The following is a 17,008-nucleotide window of genomic DNA, read 5'->3' on the forward strand; positions in this document are numbered from 1 at the left end:
CACCTCCTGCTTCGCCAGGATACATGTCACTTAAACTTGCGTGCATAGATAAAACTATGTGACACCATAATGCTAACATTTTAATGTATATAAAAACTGTATATAAAAGAGGCTACTGTAAAACCATGACAAAAACAGAAGTTGCTGGAAAATGTCAGCAGGTCTGGCAGCGTCTGTGAAGAAAATATCACAGTTTCAGGCCTGGTGACCCTTCCTTAGAACTGATGGTAGCTGGGAAAACATTGGTTTATATACAGAAAATGGGGAGGGGGATGGGAGTAAATTATAGGATGAAGGATAGAGCCCAAAGAGACAGAAGAGCAGTTGGATAGACAAAGGAGTTGATAACGATCTGGCTAGGAGGGTGAATAGCTGTTAATGGGAACTGTTAGTAACTAACAATAGGCAGTGTGTAGTGGCAGACTATGTGATAACAAGGCCTGGTCTGTAGGGAAGAAGGCTATGACATGGGAGAGTTTAGGCTGTAAAATTATGGAGCTCAATATTGAGTCCGGAGGGTTGCAGGGTCCCTAAGCGGAAAATGAGGTTTCCAGCTTGCGCTGAACTTCACTGGAACACTGCAGCAAGCCATAGACAGACATGTTGGTCAGGGAACAGACTGGTGCATTAGAGTGGCAGGCAACAGGTAGCTCAGCGTCTTTTTTGTGAGCATAACGTAGATGTTCCGCAAAGCAGTCACCCAGTTTATGCTTCATTTCTCCAATGTAGAGGAGACCACATTGTGAGTAGCGAATGCAGTAGACTAGATTGTGAGAAGTGCAGGTGAAGTGTTGCTTCACCTGGAAGGTATGTTTGGGCCCTTGGATACTGGGGAGGGAGGAGGTAAATGGGCAGGTGTTACACCTTCGCTGGTTACAGGGGAAGGTGCTGTGGGGCTGTCAGATGGTGTTGGGAGTGAAGGAAGAGTGGACCGGGGTGTCTCAGAGGGAATGGTTCCTGCGGAAGGCAGACAAGGGAGGGGAGGGGAATATTTGTCTGGTGGTGGCATCTCGCTGGAGGTAGTGGAAATGGCATCTGATGATCATCTGGATATGGATGCTGGTGGGATGGTGGGATGTAAGGACAAGGGGAACCCTATCGCTGTTGTGGGAGGGAAGAGAGGGGATGAGGGCGGAAGTGCGGGTGGCGGGTTGCACCCGTTTGAGAGCCCTGTTGACAACAGTGCTGGGGAATCCTCAGTTGAGGAAGAAAGTGGACATTTCGGATGCTCCCTTGTCGAAGTTGGCCTCATCTCAACATATGCAATGGAGACAGAGGAACTGAGAGAACGGGATGGAGTCTTTTCAGGAAGCAGGGTCTGGGGATGTATGGTCCAGATAGCAGTGGGAGTCAGTGGATTTGTAGTGGATATTAGTGGCCAGTCTATCCCCAGAAATGGAAACAGAAATGTCGAGGAAGGGAAGGGAGGAGTCAGAGATAGACCAGGTGAGAGTGAGGGCAGGGTGGAAATTGGAAGCAAAATTGATGAAGTTTTCCAATTCCAGACGAGAGAGGGAAGCAGCACCAATGATATCATTGACATATCGGACAAAGGGTTGTGGATGGGGGTCAGAATAGGCCTGGAACAAGGAATGTTCCACATACCCTCAGAAGAGACTTGTATAACTAGAGCCCATGCAGGTAGCCATGGCCACACCTCCTACCTGAAGAAAATGAGAGGAGTTAAAAGAGAAGTTGTTGAGGGTGAGGACGAGCTCGGCCAAATGGAGGAGGGTGGTGACGGTGGGGACAGTTCAGGTCTTTGCTCCAGAAAGAATCGGGGAGCCCTGAGACCCTCCTGGTGGGTGATAAATGGAAAAAGAGATTGCACGTCCATGGTAAAGAGGAGATGCCTGGAACCTACAAACTGGAAGTTTTGAAGCCGATGTAAGGCATCAGAGGAATCGCGGATGTACATGGGTAGGGACTGGACCGGGGGGAGAAGACTGAGTCAAGATAGGAAGAGATGAGTTCTGTGGGGCAGGAGCAGACTGAAACAATGGGTCTACCCGGGTAGTCACTTTTGTGGATTTTTGGAAGGAGGTAGAAGTGAACTGTGCGGGGCTGGGGGACCCTGCTTAGAGGCAGTGGGGGGAGGTCACCAGATGAACTGAGGTCAGTTACCATAGTTGATACAATGGTCTGATGTGCCATGGTGGGGTCATGGTTCAGGGGAAGGTAGGAGGAGGTTTCTGAGAGCTGGCACTCAGCCTCTGCAATGTAGAGATCAGTACACCAGACTACAACAGCACCACCCTTATCCACAGGCTTAATAACAAAGTCAGGTTTAGATCGAAGCGCAGGGAGTACAGTCAGTTCAGAGGGAGATAGGTTGGATTTGGTGAATGGGGGGTGGGGAGGGGGGGCAGAGAAATTGAGGTGACTGAAATCACTTTGACAGTTCTCAATGAACAGATCGAGTGCAGGTAAAAGGCCAGAGGGAGGGGTCCAGGTGGAGGGAGAGTGTTGGAAATGGGCGAAGGAGTCTGTGAGACAGAGAAAGGACTCTTGCCCAAAGAAATGAGCACGGAGGCAAAGACAGTGGAAGAAGAGTTTGACGTCATGTCATGCCCAAAATTCGTTATGGTGGGGACGCAGAGGAATAAAGCTGAGGCCTTTGCTGATACAGAACGTTCAGCATCAGAGAGCGGAAGGTTAGGAGGAATAGTGAATACCCGACAGGAGGTGGGGTTGGGAGAGGGAATGGAGTCAGAGGGAAGGGAAGGGGAGGGGAGTTTGAATCTCAGGATGTGGTGAGAGCAGCTGTCTGTAAAACGTTGAATGTCACGGAGATATGTGTGATCCTGGATGGTTTCAAAACATGAGGATGAAACTTCAGTTGGAATCCATGTGGGTTGTGTCTGAGCCAGAGGTAGTCACTGAGGAATGTAATAAGGCTGTGGAAATGAGTTTTAGCAAATACCTGGTCAAACACCAGGACTGACAGTGAAATTAATGTCAGTGGACAAGAGAAAAGATTGGAATGGAACTCCTGTCAGAGAGAGGAACAGAACTTCTTGGTGGGCCTGCCTAGATGAGATGTGGCAGTGAGTTAAATAGGGAACAGGGTGGTGTGTTAAAGTGGTAGGTAATTGGAAGCTCAGGGTCTTTTTTGTGAGCAGAATTTAGGTGTTCTGCGAATCGGTCATCCAGTCTACACTCCATTTCCCCAATGTAGAGGAGACCACATTGTGAGCAACGAATGCAGTAGACTAGATTCTGGGAAGTGCAGGTGAAGAATCACTTCACCTGGAAGGTATGTTTGGGCCCTTGGATAGTGCGGAGTGAAGAGGTAAATGGGGAAAACTACACTGGGGAAACACCACCCTGCTTCCTGGCCAATAGCTCTGTCTCCGGCTTGCTGCAGTATTCCAGTGAAGCTCAATGCAAGCTGGAGGAACAACATCTTATTTTCTTCTTGGGGATCCTGCTGCCCTCTGGACTCAACATCGAGTTCAATAATTTTAGGGCCTAAACTCTCCTATGTCTTAGCCCCCTAGCCCACACACCAGGCCTTGTTATCACATAGCCTGCCATTACACACTACCTATTGTTAGTCACTAACAGTCCCCATTAATAGCTATTCACCCTCTTAGCCAGATTGTTATCTACTCCTTTGTCTATCCAACTGCTCTTCTCTCTCTCTGGGCTCTATCCTATCGTTTACTCCCTACCCCATTCCCTTCCCTATTTTCTGCATATAAACCGACGTTTTCCCAGCCACCGTCAGTTCTGAGGAAGTGTCGCTGGACCCGAAATGTTAACTCTGACTTTTTCTTTGCAGATGCTGCCAGACCTGCTGAGATTTTCCAGCAACTTCTGTTTTTGTTCCTGATTTATAGCATCCGCTGTTCTTTCAGTTTTTATACTGCAAAACTGTACTTTGGATTCCATCGCCACCTCGAAGTGTGCTGCTGTGGATACTCAATAAAGAGGTTATTTACACCACTCGCTGATCTCGATCATTATGGAACACGATCTCGATCGTTATTGAACACGATCCCACACAATGCGTGTTGTAGGGAAGATGCTAAGAGGCTGCAGAGTGATTTGCCAAATGCAATATAATGTGGATAAATGTGAGGTTTTCCATTTTGGTCACAAAAACAGAAAGGCAGATTATTATCTGAATGGTGGCAGTTTAGGCAAGAGTGAGGTGCAATGAGACCTGTGTGTCATGGTGGAACAGTCGCTGAAGATTGGCATGCAGGTGCAGCAAGCAGTGAGGAAAGCTAATGGCATGTTGGCCTTCATAATGAGAGGATTTAAGTATAGGGATGTCTTGCTGCAGTAATACAGGACCTCGGTGAGGCCACACCTAGAGTATTGTGTGCAGGTTTGGTCTCCTTCTCTGAGGAAGGACAATCTTGTTATTGAGGCATTGAACATAGAACATAAAACAGTACAGCACAGTACAGGCCCTTCGGCCCACAATGTTGTGCCGACCTGTTATCCTACTAAGATTAAACTACCCTGCATACCCTATATTTTACTATCCTCTATGTGCCTATCCAAGAGTCGCTTAAAAGTCTCTAAAGTATCTGACTCCACTACCACTGCCGGCAGCGCATTCCACACGCCCATCACTGTCTGTGTAAAGACAGTCCAATGAAGGTTCACCAGACTGACATACAGAAAGAGAACAGATCAACTGAGCTTGTACTTGCTGGAATATAGAAGAATGAGGGGTGACCTCATAGAAACATATAAAATCCTGATGAAACTGGACAGGCTGGATTCGGGAAGAATAATCCCAATATTGGAGAAGTCCAGCACAAGGGGTCACAGTCTAAGAATAAGGGGTAAGCCATTCAGGACCAAGATGAGGAAGAATTCCTTCACTCAGAGATGTGAACATGTGGAATTCTCTACCACAGAAATCTACTGGGGCCAGATTGTTACATATGTTCAAGAGGGAGCTTGATGTAGCCCTAGCAGTTAAAGGGATAAAGGGGTATGGAGAGAAAACAGGAGTGGGATTTGATCAGCCATGATCATATCGAATGGTGGTGCAGGCATGAAGGACTGAATGGTCTACTCCTGCACCTATTTTTTATGTTTCTATGAGTTACTCACTGTAATCTTCCTAGCCTTTGACTTGCTCTTGTAGCTCCTGTGCTTATGTGGTGTGTTGAGTTTCTGGTCAATGATAACCCCCAGGATGTTGATAGTGGAGGATTCAGTGATGGTGACACCACTGAATGTCAAGGAGTGCTGGTTAGATTGTCTCTTATTGGTGATGGTCATAGCCTGCCAATTGTGTAGTGTGAATGTTACTTGCCACTTGCCACTTGTTAGACCACACCTGGATATTGCCCAGATCTTGTTGCACTTGAACATGGACTGCTTTAGTACCTGAGGAGTAATGAATGGTGCTGAACGTTGTGTCATCATTGGCGAACATCCCCACTCTGACCTTATGATGGAGGGAAGGTCATTGATGAATCAGCTGAAGATGATTGAGCATAGGACACTACCCTGAGGAACTCCTGCAGAGATGTCCCGAAGCTAGACATGGCACCAATCTGCAGGGACTTTTCCCCCTGATTTGTTTTGCTAGGACTCCTTGATATATCACTCTGTCAAATGCAGTCTTGATGTCAAGGACAGAAACTTTCACCTCACCTCTAGAATTCTACCTTTTTTGCCATGTTTGAACCAAGGCTGTAATGAGGTCAGGAGCGGAATGGCCCTAGAAGAACACAAACTTGGCATCATTGAGCAGGTTATTTCTAAGGCTGTCCATGCCCTGCATAATCTTATATACCTCTTTCAGAACTCCTTTCAACCTTCTAAAGAGAACAACCCAAGCTTATACCCTCTCTCTTCGTAGACGAAATGCTCCATTCCAGGCAACATCCTGGTGAATCTCTTCCACATCTCCTTTGTGTGATCACATCCTTCCCATAGTGTAGTAAATAGACTGCACACAGTTCTCCAGTTTTAGCTTAACCAAAGTTTTGTATAGCTCCAACATAACCTTTCTGTTTTTATAATCTATGCCACAATAAATAAAGTCAAATGTCCTGTATACCTTCATAACCAGACTGTTAACATGTCCTTTTGTCTTCAGGGATCTGTGGACAAACACCCCAATATTCCTCTGTTGCTCTGAACATCCTAGTGTTCTATTTCTTGAGTCTTGTGAGTTTCTCTAATACCTTTTCACAGTTCATATCAATTCCCTTAACTTACTCACTCTTATTAGGCTCTAGGTCTAATTTCTGGTGCATAACTTGTGTTTTCTGATGTGATGACCAACAAAAAATATTTGCTTAATGGCTCAACCATTTCTTGATTCTTTAGGTGAGTTTCTACTGTCACTTCCTCTGACGGTTGAAAGTTTACTTTAGCTACTCTCTTACTTTTTTCTGTATATTTGTAAAAGCACTTAAAACTTGTTTTTGTATTCACACTTAATTTAGTGTCATTTCATTTTTTTCCAAATTTTATCAACATTTTTTTGGTGGCCGCTGCTTATTTCTAAAAGTCTCCCAATTCTTAGCTGTATTACTATTCTTTGCAACACAATAAGCCTCTTCTTTTAACCTAATATTATCCTTAATCTCCTTAGTAGGGCACAGATGCACCTATCATATCATTTTTTTTCATCAGAGAGTGATTTTCTTAACATTTTCTATGCCTCTTTTAATGTTTCCTGCTGTTTATGTATTATACGATGTTTTAATCTATTTATATCCAATTAATCTTATGCAGCTTTCCCTTCATTGATATGTAATTGGCTTTGTTTAAGATTCTTGTTTTTGATTGAGGTTTGGCATTCAATTGCAATATGATCACTATTTTCCAGTGGATTTTTTAAATGTGACATTACTAATTAACCCTGTCTCATTGCTCAATGCTAGATCTAAAGCAGTAGTATTCTTAATTAGCTCTACAATTCCAGGAAACTGTCATCAAAACATTCTACAAACTCATCTTCCAGAACACCTTTCCAATTTTCATGGTCCAGTCTGCATCAAGATTAAAGTTTTCCATAACTATTAATTGCCTTTGTTACAAGCTCCAATAATTTAATGTTTAATGAACCAACAATAGAATAGGGGAGGCGATGGTCTAGTGGTATTATCACTGGATTGTTAATCTAGAGACCCCAGTAGTGTTCTGGGGACCTGGGTTCGAATCCCGCCATGGCAGATGGTGGAATTTGAATTCAATAAATAGTTGGAATTAAGAGTCTAATGATGACCGATTGTCAAGGGTAACACCCATCTGGTTTGCTATTGTCCTTTAGGGAAGGAAACTGCTATCCTTACCTGGTCTGCCCTCATCTGCCTCCAGACCCACAACAATGTGGTTGACTCTTAACTACCCTCTGCACCATTAGGGATGGGCAATAAATGCTGCCTTGCCAGCAATACCTGCATCCCATGAATGAATAAAAAAAAAGAGCTATTGTTAAGGGCACGTAATCTACTTCCACCTATGTTTCCTAGCATTTTTAAATCTTAATCTCCATCCATATTGATTCTACTTCCTGATCTTCTGATCAAGATCTGCCTTCATTTATGCACTTTTGTCATCCATTATTATCAGCACTGCTGCTGTTCAATTTTCATTCATTGCCTTCATGAAATGTTGCAAGTGTTGGAATATTTATTGCCAATTCTTGGTCTCTGTCGTGGCAATTCAACCTAAATCATTTATCTTTGTTTGTGCCACCAGTTTTGACAAAGTGAGTGCAATTTTATATTTTTGCTACTATTCCCTAGATGGAATTTAATCCCTGATGCACTATCACACTCTAGTTACAAATACTATTGCCTTGTCTTTGCTCTTTAGGTTCCCAAGCAAACCAACCCCAAACCACCACCATTATTGCAAGGGCAGAGACACTTCCATTGCCAGCTTCTGGGTCCCCATACCTCACTCACAGTCACATCCTCACAGCCCTAGTTTTGGACCAGATCAGAAGTGCCTAGCCTGAGGAATGTGGCTGATTCCTGGAAAAAAAGCATCCAGGAACCTCCTACCACCCACATGCATCACAATGTCTGAAGCACAGATTCAAGTTCCTTTATTCAGAGTCTAAGTTCCTTGAATGACAGGCCTGGCTGCATCACAAATGAAACCACTGTAGCCAATACACATGCACTGACAAAAAAAAATTGGTATAAGCCAATTCATTATTTAATCACACTTTGTACTAATCACTTTAAATCATGTAACTGTGTTTTTATTTCGTTCCTATTGATGCATGTAAGCCAACTATGGCCAAGTTCTTTGTGCTGAGTTTGTCTCATGATGCAACTCATGGAAAGACATCAAAGAAGAAATTGGTATCTTGACCAAAAGACTGCATTATGGGTATGAGAACTGGAAAGCAGGATCAGAAAATACAGAGATTATTGCCATAACTCTGCAAAGTAAGAAATACTGTTTTGGAGAATTGCGCCCCGTTGTTCCTGTGACCATTAAAAATAAGGCAGTTGGAGATAACACCCTCGACAGCTGCCTGTGTTCCTTCAAGTATAACCTTGAAGAGAGGCCAGAGATAACGCATCTGGGCATGGCTATGAATAGGATAGTAATGTAAATGAAAACAAATTCAATGAACCGAAAGCAGGTATTACCTTATAAGGTACAGCAAAAGGGAAAGAAGGACATTGTAACTAACTTGCCTAAAATAAAAACAGAAAGTGTTGGTGAAATTCAACAGAGCTAGCAGCATCTGTGAAGAGGTAAACAAAATCAAAATTTTGAGTCTGGACTGATTCTTCTTCAGGACAATCTTAAAAATCACCCACCTATTTCATTCCGGCTCACCTAATGAATGCTTTTGAACATACAGCAGCTACTGGAGACCGTAAAAGTATAAAAAGCAGCTCATCTTTCCCAATTACTACTCATTCCTTGTCCTTTGGGTTACTTCTGAGTGCAGAATTCTGGAGAGGAGGTTTATTTCCAATTGCAATTTTTATCTGATTATAGTTGGTAGGAGTATTTTCCTCTGATAAAAATGCAAAATAAATGTAAATGGTGGTTCTGTCCAACGACCCTTTAAATAATAAATCCTGTTTTGGTGAATATTTGATGAAATAAAATCTCCATAAAGATATGTTCTTAAGAAGAGTTATTGAACATCAGTATATGCAAAGCCCCTATGGGTAACAGTTTTACTTATTTACTGATTGTGGGTAAAGTCTTGCCTTCTTCTCTCTTGCAGAAAGATATATGCATTTTTACCACCTTTATTAATGTGTATCTAAACTTGTAGGAGATTGTGTGCAAGATAACCTACATCTGAGATTTTTGGAACAAAAACAAAGTTGCTGGAAAAGCTCAGCAGGTCTGGCAGCATCTGTGAAGGAAAAAACAGAGTTAATGTTTCGGGTCTGGTGACGCTTCCTCAGAACAGTTCACAGATGCTGCCAGACCTGCTGGACTTTTCCAACAACGTTGTTTTTGTTCCTGATTTACAGCATCCGCAGTTCTTTCGGTTTTTATCTGAGATTTTTGGCTACTTAGAGAAATGCACAGTTTCTAAAAACTAGAATGTTTATTATTTGGTGATGATTATATATATGGTCTTTTCAATGAAACTACTTGAGAGCCAATTAAAGGTTGGTAAGTAGAGTTATCTGATTATGCTTTCTTGTACTCCACATTAAGAGTATGAATACGAATGATTTTATTATTATGTGTATTTTACAATGGGAAAACCTGTAAAATACAGTGAAAAGCTTTTCCACTGTTGCCATCATCTGGTACCATTTTGAATAGTTTAAATATTAGAGAAAAAGGGAAAAGGTAGTGCATGCAGAAATGCCGCAATTCCCATAGGAATCTGCAAAAATCACACTGAGCAAAACAAGTGCAGGGTAGAATTAATAGTCACATGGAAATTATTGACTGCTTTGGAAGAGACAGCGTGGATTTGTTAAGTGAAAATCCTGTCTAACTCACTTGCTGGAGTTTTTATGAAGAGGTAATTCAGTGGGTTGATTCAGGGAAGGCTGTTGGTGTGGTGTACATGGACTTCGAAAAGGAGTTTGATACAACTCAACAGATGTGTCAGGAAAACTATAGGTCATGGTGTAGAAGGGACAGTAGCATTGTGAATTGGCTGATTATTTTCTGAAGAAGGGTCCAGACCTGAAACATCAGCTTTCCTGCTCCTTTGATGCTGCTTGACCTGCTGTGTTCATCCAGCTCTACAGCTTGTTATCTCAGATTCTCCAGCATCGGCAGTTCCTACTATCTCTGACTATTGGGAATCAGTGATTAATAGTTAATGAGTAATCTTTGTTAGTTAATGAGTATGGCACTTCTGACACTACACAACTGGGGGCCAGTATTGGGACCCTTCCTTTTCCTGTTTCATATATATATATTTTGGTGGGCAGGTTTGCAGAATTTTAAAGTTTTCAGATGATACAAAACTTGGAAGAATTGTAACCCATGAGGAGAGTAGTGTAGGACTACAAAAAGCCTTTTACACATCGATGAAGTGAGGGATAGGTGGAAGATGCAGTTCAATGTGTGAGTGTGAAGTAATGCACTTTGGAACAAAGAACATGGAGAGACAGTATAAAATAAGGGGTTCTATTCTGCAGGATGTGCAGGAACGGAGAAACCTAAACATATACATGCATAAGTCATTAAAAGTGGCAAGACACGTAGACAAAGCTATCAATAAAGCATACATTCTTCTAGCCTACAAGTTTAGAGACACATTAATAGGTTCATCGATCATGGGAGTTATGATGAACGTACATAAAATGATACTTATACCCCTGCTGAAGTATTGTGCATAGTTCTGGATGCCAAACTGTAGGAAGCATGTGAATGCTTTGGAAAGAGTGCAGATGTTTATGAAAATGAAGGGTTGAGACTTCAGTTCTGAGAAGAGATGGAGAATTTAGGACTGCCCTCCTTTGGGATGAGAAGGCTAAGAGGAGATCTGATAAAAGTTTTCAAAATTTTGAGGGGTCCAGAACTGAAAAAAAATAGCCAAGGAGATATTGTTCCCTCTTGTAAATGGTTCATGAACCAGAAGCACAGATTTAAAGTTGCTTTTTGCAGAAGGAACAAATGGAAGTTGAGAAAAATCTTTCTCACACAAGTGAGTAGTTGGGATCTGGGATCTGGAACCTGGAAGTGTGGTAGAGGCAGGTTCAATTGAGGCATTCAAGTATTTAAGTAGAAACAATGTTCAGGGTTATTGGGAAAAGGCAAGAAATGTGCAGGGCACCCAGTATATACACAATGGACCAAACGGCCTCCTTCTACACCATAACCATTGTGATACCGAAATATTCAAGATGTTGGTGGAGAAGAACACTCCGGCTGGAGCTCGTCCACTCGATCCATTCCCTTTCTCTTTTTCTTTCTTTTCTCTCTCGTGTTTTTTACCCTCCTATATTTTTCCTTTTCTGCCAATGGCCCAGAGCAGAGCGGGGCTGCTTACCAGTGCCCTGGAGTGAAGCACAGGTGGCCAGCAGCCTGGAGCGGGGACGGCAGCCAGCAGGCCCATAGTGGAGCGGTGACAGCCAGTGGCCTGGAATGGAAACGGTGGCCAGCAGGCCTGGAGCAAAGCAAGGACAGTGGCCTGAGGTGGGAGCAGTCAGCTGGCCCAGAGTGAAGCAGGGATGGCCAGCGGGCTGGAGTGGAGTGGGGATGGCCAGTGGCCCAAAGCAAAGATGGCTTTTGGTTGGGGACCAGTGGAGCCCGGTGGATTACATGGAAACCCTTATGTAAAGACTGTAATGTCTAACTTTTTAACTACATTTCTTATTTTCGTAACTTATACTATGTATATCTGTAGTGTAACTTTTCTTTATTTTCTGTATTTTTTGTACCTCAGATTTGTACCTAGATACTTTGTACCTAAGATAGTGCTACATGTTGGTGACGTTGTACGCTATATAATGTATTCTTGTTCTTTTGTAACTTGAGTACACGTGCCAATAAAGCTAATTCTCATTTCCTCCATTGAACAATCAAGCAAAACTGTGGTTCCGTGGCTACATCCTCCGTCAAAGATTTTGTGACTTCGTTGTATTTGCAAGTTCAAAGATTCAGTTTGAAGTCCCTCCCACTGGACCCAGAGCCTCAACATTGAGTTAAATACATTTTGAAAGGTTTACAATAACATTGATGAAGCATCTGAAAGGAATACGACACAAACACAACTTTCCTACAATGACTTCAATAGGGTTTTCCCACAAGGAAAAGTGATTATCAGTGAATAGAAAGTGTCATTGAGATGTTTGCAGAGGACCTTTCAATACCAGAAAAACTTTGATGTAAAATAAAAACTCTCAATCCTTCCAAAAAATTAGTTTTAAAAAAAGTGAAAATACTCAGTTTCCATGGAGAAACAATCAAGACTTTTCGTCAGAGGAGAAACTTGATTGTTTTTGACACTGATTTGGACTGATGGTGAATATTTGGGATGGGGAAGATTGTATCAGACCCATGGGCGAGTGCATGATGTTAATCGGAACCTTTGTGCTGGTTTCACCGTCACCACCGGAAGGCGGAAGACGGAGGTTTGGAAAGTCCCAGCGTTCGCAGCGGCTGATCTCTCTCTTCCGGTGGCAGCTGGTGGTGTCGGCTGAGTCTGAGAAGGTAAGAATGTGTAATCCGGAGCCATCCGTCTCAGGGAGCCATTCTGCGGCGCAGAGACGGTCGCTTCGGGCCAGAGAGTTGTATTTACACCGAGAGGGCCATTGGATTGTGTTTAATGGCCGAGTTAGGGAGAGTCATCCTGGAGCTGGGAACAGGCAAGGCTGAAACCCCTTCACAGGTAGTGTCTATTGGATTGTATAGGGCTCAGTCCAGTGCATTAGAGACTGCTGTAGGTTCATGCTGCAAACCAACAATGTACCCTTCGGAGGAGGAGTGGGGAGTTAGTGGTTGCAGTGTCTCTGAGGGTAGGAGTGGGAGAAGTGAGAGCAGATTGTCCTTATAATGTGTGAATGTAAATATGCTATTTTGTTCCTTCAGGTCAGTCAAGAGTCATGGCCAAGTCAAAGAACCACACCAACCATAACCAATGTAAGTCCCAGGCACTACAGTTCAATCATTTTACATTTCTTTCATTCATTTGCAAGCTTTTAAAAGCATTTTCTGTATCTTAACAGCCAGCAAGTGGCACAGAACAGGGATCAAAAAGCCCAAGTCTTATCGATTTGAACCCCTGAAAGGAGTAAGTGTGTTAGTTGGGTTTTAATGCTGATTATGAATTCTCATGTGCAAAATTTATTAAACTGTAACTGCATGTTGTGTCAATTGAATGTAGGTAGGCTATTGGGTTAATTTGAATCCCATTTACAGTCAAGTAGCCTAATACTGCCTGACCTACTGAGCATTTTCTACTGATGTTGAGCTTTGAAAGCACTCTGATGCAAATGTTTTGGATTGGCTCTGACATATGCTTGTGTAAAAAAGAAGCTGCAGTTGGTTCTTTACTATTAGAAATCTGTCCTCTTTCTGAGCGTGCTAGGGAGCTAACAACACTGGTGAAGACTCCTTTGTCTAAGCAAATGCTCACAAATGACACCTTCAAGGTAAAGGATAGTGCAGTTTGTTAAATTTGAAACCTGTCTTTGCCAGTTCTTGCTCCATTGGTAGCACTGTTGCCTCTGGCTTGGAAGGTTGTGAATTCAGCTCCCACTCCAGAGACTTGAGCACAGAATTTTTGGCTGACAATCCAGTACCAAGTGTGCTGCATTTTTTGAAGGTGTCATTTTTCAAATGAGCTGGTAAAGGGAGGTGAACATAAGACTTCATGGCCTAACCTAATTAAAGTAGTATGCAGTTACCTCTGGTGACCTGGTAAATTTTTGTTCCTCTACTACATCTGGCCATTATCATAGTATATGTGTGAGAATTTGCTGTGCATGAATTGACTGTGGTTTTACCTGAATAGTTTTGGTAACTGCACTTCGAATGCATTCAATTGCTAAATACTTTGGGGTATCCTTGGGTTATACAAATATAAACATATGCAAATCAAATATTTTTCCATGCCTTTATTGGGTATAGGAGTTGGGCGGTCATGTTGCAGCTGTACAGGACATTGGTTCAGTCACTTTTGGAGTATTGCATGTAGTTCTGGTCTCCCTCCAAAGGAAGGTTGTTGTGAAGCTAGAAAGGGTACAGGAAAGATTTGAGGATGTTGCAATGGGTGGAGGGTTTGAGCTATAGGGGCGAGGCTGAACAGGTTGGGGCTATTTTACTTGAAGGCTGAGGGGTGACCTTATAGAGGTTTATAAAATCATGAGGGGCATGGATAGGGTAAATAGGCAAGGTCTTTTCCTTGGGGTGGGGGCAGTCCAAAACTAAAGGCATAGGTTTAAGATGAGAGGGGAAAGATATAGAAAGGACCTACGGGGCAGGTTTTTTACGCAGATGGTGGTGTGTGTATGGAATGAGCTGCCAGAGGAAGTGGTGGAGGCTGGTATGATTGCAACATTGAAGAGGCATCTGGATGGGTATATGAATAGGAAGGGTTTAGAGGGTTATGGGCTGGGAAATGGGACTAGAGCTACATAGGATATCTGGTCGACATGGACAAGTTGGACCAAAGGGTCTGTTTCTGTGCTGTAAACCTCTGTGACTACATTAGTTCAACCAGTTTGGTAAATTAGGTTGCTTTCAGATCATTACATACCTAATGAACACACAATAGTTCTCGAAGTGCAGTGGCTATTGGTTAATGAATATGACAGCTGATTTTCTCACTAAGTGTCAAGTGCCAGATGAAGTAGTGATCAGATAACCACGTTTACGTTAGGCTTAATGGAGAGGAATGTGGGCTAGGACATTAGAAAAATCCTTTTTATTCTAACACAATGGAATTTTTGCCATTCACATAAGCATGGTGTTTTCTTTTAATGTTTCATTTCAAAGATGGCACTGCTGACAAGCACTGTGTCCTAAATGTACATCTGTAGTGTTATGTTCAGTGACCATATTGCTTACACACATTGTTTTTCTGATTGTAGATGCATTTCAAGGGTTCAAATAATTATAAGGGTTTAATTTCTTCACCTGCATTCGAAAGTGATTGTGGTATTAACCATTACCAGATCATTGATACTGCAGGAAGATCAAATCAAAAGACTTCCCCGTGTTTATTGGAGCATCGATCTCCATTAAACCTCATAGCATTTGGACATTGTTAACTTTAAGCTTTTCATTAGTTTGCTCTCTGTTATATTCTGAGATTTTGTTTTCTGGGACCGTACTGCGAATGTCCCCTCCGTTCCATTTACCTTTAGGAAACTGAGTTTATAAGATGAGTTTGGGATTGCTGTTATCGATGTCATTGCATTGTTGCATTCGTTTTATTGGTTTCTTGGTGTTCATATATTCCAAGGTGTCTGGTATGATTTCCCTCTTGAACATTTCACCTAAGTCCAAGTTATGTTGTATCTCTGAAACTCAAGTAGAAATGTGATGTATGGGCTGCAGCTGGTCTGGGTTAGAGAAATTCCTACCCATGATCAAGTTTTTAAATACTCATTATTAATACCCTATCGAATCTTGATTTTTGCTGAAAGGCAGACAGGTTGATGACCTGCAAATATAATTCCAGTATCTTAGGTGATGAGAACCTTTTGTTTGCTCCGAATAATTAATTACTGGTTCCACTTCTTTTCAGAAATAAAGTGCCCCCTATGTGGGGTGGGGGAAGAAACTAAATGCTGATTTATAATGAATAGACTTCATAAGAGCCGCAAAGTGGTAAAGGAAACTCAAAGTAGAACTTTGGGACAGAATCATAGGTGAAAGGTTATTTGTTAAAACTTGGCTTGGCCTGGCCTCTGAAAATTCTTAACAAAATGAATGACAACTTGATAAAATGAGTAGTGGGTGTTTGAGGCTGTGGCAGTAAACTGTAAATGAAACAGGTACTGTTGGTAGATGTTGCAATTGGTTCTCTGAATAAAAGAGATAATCTGGAAGGCTTTCTTCCAGGGCAGTCTTGGTCTGATGGCTTTTTGGCTCATGTCTAATTTATTTTGTCTTGTGGTTATAGCTGAATTACTAGAGTCTCGTTGAAGACAGAGTAAAACCTGTCAGGCGCATATTTAGCTATAAGACAGTCAGATCTCATGGTCAGTTATTGTTATTGTTACCTGAGGACAGGCCAAGACAATTTTACTAATACTAACTCAGTTTCCTAAGGTGTATCTTTTTTTTCTCTCCAGGTTGATCCTAAGTTTCTGAGGAATATGCGGTTTGCCAAGAAGCACAATAAGAAAGGAGCTGGCAAGGTTGAAAGCAAAAAATAAAGTAGCAATCTCTGCTCAGACCAACAGTCTCAATTATTTAATATCTCCTGTTCTGTGTTTCAAATAAGTTTATTTTGAATAAACTTAAGATGGGACTTTGGTTTCCAGTGCCTTCACTTTTGTTTTGAGGTAGAGACCCTTGTTGAAACTGTAGATTCAGTGCCTGCAGAAAAACCCTTCAAATTTCTTTTAAAGTTTCATTTCAAAGATGGCACTGCTGACAAGCACTGTGTCCTAAATGTACATCTGTAGTGTTATGTTCAGTGACCATACTGCTTACACACATCCTGTTTTTTTGATTGTAGATGCATTTCGAGGTTTCAAATAATTATAAGGGTTTAATTTCTTCACCTGCATTCGAAAGTGATTGTGGTATTAACCATTACCAGATCATTGATACTGCAGGAAGATCAAATCAAAAGACTTCCCCGTGTTTATTGGAGCATCGATCTCCATTAAACCTCATAGCATTTGGACATTGCAATTCTGCTATCTTGATTTAACAAGTTTAGAACTTAAACTTTTCTATATGCGTTATTCACTACATTGGCTGCATACCAGCAAATATTCAGTTTCATCTTTGTTGAACGCAATTCCAATGTAAGCATTTTATATTATTTCTCATGGATGTTTCTCTTGAACATTTCAGCGAAATGTGATGCAGGGTGAGGTTTGTACTGTCTTTTTATTTTTTAAAGTTGACTCTTGCTACCTAGCAATTCTTTAGTGTATTGTATCAT

The 17,008-nt window shown here is 42.0% G+C and overlaps 1 protein-coding gene and 2 non-coding genes across 3 annotated transcripts; all 3 read left to right on the forward strand.

Moving 5' to 3' along the window:
- The first annotated feature begins 12,502 nt into the window (after window positions 1-12,502).
- rpl29 (ribosomal protein L29) lies at window positions 12,503-16,363 on the forward strand. The gene is made up of 4 exons (XM_020513727.2): window positions 12,503-12,594; window positions 12,973-13,023; window positions 13,110-13,174; window positions 16,185-16,363. Exons 2-4 carry the CDS (start codon window positions 12,987-12,989, stop codon window positions 16,266-16,268), a joined length of 186 nt encoding a protein of 61 aa, XP_020369316.1. The 5' UTR covers window positions 12,503-12,594; window positions 12,973-12,986; the 3' UTR covers window positions 16,269-16,363.
- On the forward strand, window positions 15,020-15,148 carry LOC125485184. The gene has a single exon (XR_007263932.1). It is a non-coding gene; the product is annotated as a small nucleolar RNA SNORA71 (small nucleolar RNA).
- A 254-nt stretch (window positions 16,364-16,617) lies between the features above and the next one.
- On the forward strand, window positions 16,618-16,746 carry LOC125485185. The gene has a single exon (XR_007263933.1). It is a non-coding gene; the product is annotated as a small nucleolar RNA SNORA71 (small nucleolar RNA).
- Window positions 16,747-17,008: the final 262 nt, after the last annotated feature.

The sequence above is a fragment of the Rhincodon typus genome, chromosome 16 (assembly GCF_021869965.1).
Source record: "Rhincodon typus isolate 14 chromosome 16, sRhiTyp1.1, whole genome shotgun sequence".
Lineage (NCBI taxonomy): Eukaryota > Metazoa > Chordata > Chondrichthyes > Orectolobiformes > Rhincodontidae > Rhincodon > Rhincodon typus.